This window comes from Limulus polyphemus, unplaced genomic scaffold (genome assembly GCF_000517525.1).
Source record: "Limulus polyphemus unplaced genomic scaffold, Limulus_polyphemus-2.1.2 Scaffold81, whole genome shotgun sequence".
Lineage (NCBI taxonomy): Eukaryota > Metazoa > Arthropoda > Merostomata > Xiphosura > Limulidae > Limulus > Limulus polyphemus.
Window position 1 is genome coordinate 1,123,784 of NW_013665691.1, and position 7,883 is coordinate 1,131,666.

A 7,883-nucleotide genomic window follows, 5' to 3' on the forward strand; every position below is an offset into this window, starting at 1 on the left:
TAGCCCAAGAGTTGGCGGTGGGTGGTGATGACTAGCTGCCTTCCCTCTAGTCTTACACTGCTAAATTAGGGACGGCTAGCGCAGATAGCCCTCGTGTAGCTTTGCGCGAAATTCAAAAACAAACAAACAAACAAACCTTCTTAAATATATTTAAATACAACGAATATATGAATACTTCTGGTTTAAGTAGAACCACCAATTTCATATCAATCTCTTTTTTCCACCATGCTCCTCTCTTAATTTGCGCATCCTTTTAATTTGTCCATTTCGGATACAAAATCAGTGGTGTATAACAGTAGCATTTCAGATATAGCTTTTACCAAATACACATGTTGGATTTCGTCCTCTACTTTCGTAGTATCGATCTCTCTACCTCTCAGCGAAACGTTAGAAACAAATGGGCCTAAATTAGGTGATAACATTACGTAAACCGTGGATGCTATTTTCCCACAATCCTCTTAATTTGAACATTTCGGATTCAAAATCAGTGGCGTGTAAATGTAGCATTTCAGGTCTACGCTTTGTCCCTGACAAATTACCGTCAAAGAGTGCCTTCGAGCAGTGTCATTACTTTACTTCTCCACTTCTCTTGTTCGTGAATATTCCCATACTAGAGACCTGGTCATTCTATAAAATCACATAAATATTCAATGAGAAACCCATAATTATATTCTCACAGTTAAGACTCGAGTGGTGAAAGGTCTGTAACCAACTTCGGTATTTCTCCAGTTCCTCACACTACTGGGGTCGATTTAAATTACTGATTGGCTAGTTAGGCTCTCCTTTTTACCCAGTCATAGATAAACATTTCTTGATAAAACAATCTCTTTTCACGAGATTAGCTTTCAATCTTTACAACAACACCCTCAGGACTTCGATACTTTAGACAAAGTTTCCATATTATCTGATATCTCTCTGCCTGAACTTATCCTAAATTTTAATTACATCCTGGAGAAAAATTAAATGGATGCTCCAATATCTGTAGCAGTTATACATATAGCTCTTAAGAATAAACAAAATACTGCACTACTTCTTCGTCGTACTCCGATGAAGTTATTTCTACTTCTGGCAACAGCAACACTCTTTACAGGTTCCCCCCCCCCCAGTAGCACAGCGGTATGTCTGCAGACTTACAACGCTAGAAACCGAGTTTTGATAGCCGTGGTGGTCAGAGCACAGATAGCTCATTGTGTAGCTTTGTGCTTAACTTCAAACAAACAAACTTTACAGGTTTTCTTCACACTGGATTTTACCCACAATCTTGGAATTTTCAATAATTCAACTTTCGTTGAAACCCAATAAGCCTCCTTTAAGTATAAGCTCCTACCGTCTAGTCAGTCTCACAAGTGTATTTAGTAAAATATTTAAGTATAAACTTGTTAAGCGTATAACCTTTTGCCAAATCCGCAGTCTGGATTTCGTCCCCTACTTTCGTAGGATTAGTCTGCCTACCTTTCAGATACTTTTAACAATTGTTCAAATACAAACCGATCAGTTATGATACTTTTTGTTCTTGAAAGAACTTTTGATTCGGTCTGACATCGAGGATTGATCTTCAAGCTCTGCTGTGTACCTAAACTACTTAAGTAATTCATTCATTCTTTATGAAACGTCAGGCAGTCATCTTTATAGAAGGCACCTTACCCATACACGTGTTTCACAAGGCTCAGTTCTTTCATCTTCGATAAGCATTTGACATTGAAAACTCTCCTTGCAACAGTTAATTTCAAGGTCACATAACGACACAATCTTCTGCAATTTTTTACTGGAATCACTTGGGATTTGAAATTCACCTCTTCTTCTCTATTCTTATAAGGCCTTCAATCCATTTTGCATTACCTATGATTATATCGCACCTCATGGCTATCTGCCTCTTCTTCTTCTTTTGACAAAAACAACTCAGTTCAACTCAGAAGATGTATGACAGCATCACATTTCCCAACTTTCACCATCATCATCTTCAGAATCTTCGTATCAAGTGTATCACGTACTGCTTTCATACTGACAACGTCATCATTGCCGACTTGCTAACCTCTTCAGCTCATCCTCCACGAAAACTGCTTCCTCTAGTTAAACATCAACATACATAACATATCTCTTCTGGAGTGTGATACTGATCATGTAGCTTCGTCATTGAAAAATCTGCCTTTGTATACTTATCCTACCTGAAGATCGTTTTTTCTTCTCATATCTCACTTTTATCACTGATTGAATAAAGTTTTATATATTTGACCAGCATGATTTCACACCATTCAGAGTCATTATTAGGATCCTTTTCAGTAAAGTAAAATATATACCTAGTCAACAATTATCCACAGCTATTCATAGCCGCTATGCTTTGAAGTTTTATCTCTAGGCTGAAGAGACAGCGTAATCTTCTATTGAATGGAATGACAGAGAAAGGAAAAAATAAAAATGTCTTGTGCGCAACCTTCTGCTGGAATGGAATGACAGAGAAAGGAAAAATAAAAATGTATTGTGCGTAATCTTCTGCTGGCCCGCAACTTCTTTTGAGGAGAATGGGATGAAATATCTTTTTTTAAATATTTTGTCTCTATTCGCCCAACCTAACTAATAAATTCTTATATTGAACGAAAGGCTTAGAAGGAGTGTGAAAAAACGACATCCGCAAATTACGTTATTTTTATCCCAAATTTTAGGCCTATTGGTTTGTAATGCTTCGCCAGTTTTTGGCGCTTAAATTGTAACTATCAAGCTAAATAGTTCTCGGTTATATTTTTCATCTCCCTAGAGATCAATAGTCTTGAAGCAATTTCATTTTTTCATATTTTTCCTTTTTAATATGAATGAAAAATACTCATTAACGCAGGAAAACATACAATGTCGGAACTTAATCAAATGAAAATACAAAAAAAAAGGAAAAATAAAAGTTCTTGGATTATTATCTCTCTAACTTACATTTATTCTGATCATATCAAGAGATTAGCTACTTGTCTTATGTCTTGCATAGTGAAATTAAATCATACTTACAAATCATTAAATCTCCAAAATACTAAAGTGAACTGCTTCGAGATCAGATCCTAATCCACATTCTGATCAGACCTTACATCTACAGTCTAATCTGAGTTTATATGCCCTAATTATGTATATTCCCTACCACTGGCTAACATAATAGCAAAAAAGAAAAACAACCAAAAAGAAAAAAACGATACAGGGATATATATAAAGGATGGAATCTAAATTGCGAATATATTATAGATTGGAATTTTCCATAACTTGGTGGCTTCAGTGTGTCTTAAATCTTTGTCTTATTATTATTTTACTTTTTTCATCATGGTCTATTTTCAATAGTCGAAATAAAGATCATTATATCGCATATTCGTAACACTGAACCCATAATGAATGACTAATAATCATTACAGTCTCAAGTTATTCATTCTTTACTCGATTAAGGGCAATATTTTGGTAACATAATCAAACTGTCTTGTTTGAATACTAATGCTTCTGTTGTTCGATATGCTAGTTCGATTGTCAGGCTATGTAACTTTCGGTAAAATAACCAAAGTTAACTGCTAGTGACTCTTTTGATCGATATTTCCGTGTTCGGATCCATGCGTTACCACAAAATATCCTTCGCACTTTAAGCTGTAGATGCCTCATAAAAGAGTAACAGTCAATAACTTAGCTTGTATGATTGGTGTTAAGGTGCTGCTAACTGGTAGCCATATCTCTGGCAACTAGATCAGAGTTCAGAGATGAGAGTCAAATAGCCAAGTTGTTTTGCCATTAATACAAATTACAATAACAATTGGTTGATATTTCAGATTGATTGTTATGAAATGTAGCTTCTTTTTTTTTTGTAAAATAACCAAAGTTACTTCGTTGAATATCAACATCTCTATAGCTCGATATTCTAGTTTGATTTTAGAAATGTTGTCTTTTTGTGTGGTAAAATAACTCAACTTACTTGGGTGGATATTAGTGCCTCTATAGCTCGATATTCTAGCTTGATTTTAGAAATGTAATCTCTTTTCGTGGTTAAATAACTCAACTTACTTGAGTGGATATTAGTGTCTCTATAGCTCGATATTCTAGCTTGATTTTAGAAATTGTCTCTTTTCGTGGTAAAATAAATGAAGTTACTTGAGTGGATATTAGTGCCTCTATAGCTCGATATTCTAGCTTGATTTTTGTGATTTTGTAAAAATCTTGATGTTGTTATTGTTGTTTGAAATTAAGCACAAAGCTACATAATAGGCTCTCTGTGCTCTGCTCAGCACGGGTATCGAAAATCGGTTTCTAGCGTTGTAACTTCGCAGACATACCGCTGTGCCATCTAACATTTTGAAGGCAAACTAAAAATGTAGAATATAATGAGGCGAAAATATTAAACACATAATGAATTAAGTGGTGCCTTTTCATAAATCCCTTAGTTCCTTGCAAAAAATGTACAATTATGTGGTACTTTTAATGCATAACGTATTTTTCTTTTTTGAGAAATAAACATCAAATGAAGTTTCGAAGATGTCACATTCTAATTTTGGCAAGACATGTCTACTTCCCACTCAGCTATTATGCCACTCAGCATCGGAACAGCCAACAACCATCAATCGCAACAGAGTCGGCATCTCTTTCAAAAGTATTCGTGGTTACTTGCTTGAGTATTATTTTAATGTAGTTTTATATCTGAGATCTACTTCTTTCTTACATCGCTTGGTCATGAAGTTTATATTAAACTTCTGTGTCTGATTGAGGTTAAAAATGTTGCTATTACACGGTGTGTTGAACTGTCTTTCCTTATGCTAATTTAAGTGTAAGGTCAACAATATGATGATAATAGATCAACAAGATGGTGGTAATAGAGCAATATAAGATGGTGATAATAGATCAACAAGATGGTGGTAATAGAGCAATATAAGATGGTGGTAATAGATCAATATAAGATGGTGGTAATAGATCAATATAAGATGGTGGTAATAGATCAATATAAGATGGTGGTAATAGATCAACAAGATGGTGGTAATAGATCAGTATAAGATGGTGATAATAGATCAACAAGATGGTGGTAATAGATCAATGTAAGATAGTGGTAATAGATCAATATAAGATGGTGGTAATATATCAATATAAGATGGTGGTAAAAGATCAATATAAGATGGTGGTAATAGATCAACATAAGATGGTGGTAATAGATTCTCTGTCTCCTTGATCGCCGATCAAATCAAAACGAAATACTTGAATCTAAAACCGTCACGAAAAGCTAGTGACTATAGACGACATTTTATCTATTATTTGATTTAAAAGAAATGCTATAAATCAATAATTTGTGATTTTTCATTTTTAGCAATGGTTAATAAAGAATTCAGTTTGTGTCAACAGCAGTTTAATTAATTGTTTTTTTTTACATGAAATCACTGGATATGATTGAAGTATTTTGTTAATGTTTATGATCTCTTATAAAACCACTATCTACAGCTATACAACGCTAAACTCAGGGATTCAATTCCCCTTGGTGAACACAGCATATAGTCTGATGTGGCTTTGCTATAAAACACACACCACAATCAAAGGTAGATAAATTCTACAATGTGATACAAATAAGGAAACGATATTCGAGATATTTTTTAAACTGAAGCTTTTATTTACGGTTGTCTTGCTGTTACAGTAAACACAATAACTTTCACATTAGTTTCAACTAAGTGTATCTGGACTATCTAGGATATGAGTACCATTTAACTTTGGCTTTCCCTGATTTAACATATTTTGATTACATATTATATATATATATATCAGGAAGTTCAAAATCTTTGAGAGAGAAGTTAGTAATATAATTAAAGCGACAGAATGGCAGAAAAGCTTAACAATTTAAAGCATTTCTTTAAACAAAATCCTTGAGGTTTAAAGAAGAGAATAACATTACACGTTCTAAGCTATTAAAGATGGCAATAAATAGAACAAATAATTTAAATTATCAGTAAAATGACCGTCAGGCAGCGATTTAACCTAAACGTGCCTTGAAGAAAGGGCTGGGCATATTAGGTATGTAGTTAATGACAGGTTCCGGAGCATGGGAAGTGTCAACGTCACCGATGCAGTTCTTTGGGTCGTTGAAATAGAAACAGACTTTTCGGGGTGCCATTCTGTGGCGACGTTGGAGTTGACAGCAAAGTCCTTTCGATACGTCACACTCGCTACTAGTCAAACACTCGTCATCTAAAGAATAACAAATAAAGGTCACATTATCTTCCAAAAAATTGTGTAATTATTCCCTATTAATTACTATGTTGCTATGCGACACTATACGTATAGCGATCATTACAGTTAAGTAATAATTTATATTTATGCGTTCTAATACTTTAAGCTTTAATTACTGGGTGATTGAATAACAATTTTTATATTTTGAGCTTTGTTTTCTCCGAAATAAATAAAATAGGTTGATTTGCCATCTGTTGATGCTTTACTTTATTGATAAATTAAAAAATCAGAACACCGCATATTTTTGGGCTTAATGTAATTAGTCTTCAAAAGAATTAATTGTTACCCAAGATAAATCACATGACACAACAGAAATATCTTTGTTTGTTAAAATATCTAAAGGAAGAAGAAAAATCAAGTGATGAAATGCTTTAACGTAGAAAAAAAAAGGAATTCATTGTTTTGTAGAAATTGTGATCAAACATTATCTTATTAGGGAAAACTCCAGTTACAAGTAGAAACAGTTTTGAATGTGTTTACTTTCAAACATTAATTCCCCTGTCTTTAATGCAAGTCATGTTGACAGATATATGAGTTGTGAGAGCAATTTCTACTTACCAGATAAAGTCAAAAGATAAAGATAACAGTTTAAGTTTAATTTATTTTAAGGAACGACATTTCGAAATATAAAAACAATGTATTATTTAAATTCAAACAAGTTATACATTGTGATTTTTTCATAATTAATTTAATCTGCGCATTGAGTTAAGTATAACCCCCCCCCCCTTATAACGCTAAAATGCAAGGTTCCATTCTCCAAAATGGACAGATCGCTGATGGCTTATTGTGTAGTTTTGCGTTAAAACAAATAAATTATGATATTGAAAGTACTCAACTGTCGCCATCTGTTGAGAAAGATAAATAAATAACAAACTTTTTTTAAACTGTTAAACTCCGATTCACATCTGCCACCACAACTCCTGGTCGGCTAGATTCGTGTTCTACTCATGAAAGGTAAACCCTCAATATCTTTATATTAGTGAGAATTAATATTAATATTTTATACTATTTTATTGGTTTTAGGCGTAAAGCTGCACAATGGAACTTCTGCTGTGGGCCTATCTCAGGGTTTGAACCACAATTTTTTGTGTTATAAGCTCTCGAGTATATCTCTGAGTTACCAGAGTAGAGTATTAATATCATTTTACATAAAGTTGAAAATTAAATTAAGTATACATTGCTGTAAATAATTTATTCTAAACAGGTGTTTACCAGAATTTAATTTATAATTTCAAAATTATATATACATATATATATATATGTATATACCGATATAAGCAGTACATCCAGAACCGTGTTTCAGCCTCCCATAACTTTACCCTCATTTCTAGTGTTTCTAAGGTGTTTGTAAAGAAACATTTGGTTTACTAAAATTATAATTATAATTATAATATGGCATATATATAATCATAACTATTATCTGTTATGTTGTCTGTCTAGGGACCACTTTCTTCTTTTCTTAATTATATTAATGTTCTTTTTCTGGCGTGTTTTATTGGTTTTATAATTATAAAAGATCACATAAAACTCTTTGCAAATTTCAAATTGAAGCTTAATGGTTAGATTTTTTACATTCGTTTCTCTAAAAATAGAAGTCACTGTGTAATATTTGTTTTGTTGAATTTCGCGCAAAGCTACAGGAGGGCTATCTGCGCTAGCCGTCCCTA

At 33.3% G+C, this 7,883-nt stretch overlaps 1 protein-coding gene across 2 annotated transcripts in view; it reads right to left on the reverse strand.

Moving 5' to 3' along the window:
* Positions 1–5,581: 5,581 nt before the first annotated feature.
* LOC106467612 (ITG-like peptide) overlaps positions 5,582–7,883 on the reverse strand; it is a 28,858-nt gene continuing 26,556 nt past the window's right edge. For both annotated transcript variants that reach the window (XM_022396547.1, XM_013927978.2), the window contains exon 4: positions 5,582–6,174. In XM_022396547.1, the coding sequence (XP_022252255.1) occupies positions 5,960–6,174 (215 nt within the window). In that variant the 3' untranslated portion in view covers positions 5,582–5,959. The remainder of the gene's footprint in view (positions 6,175–7,883) is intronic.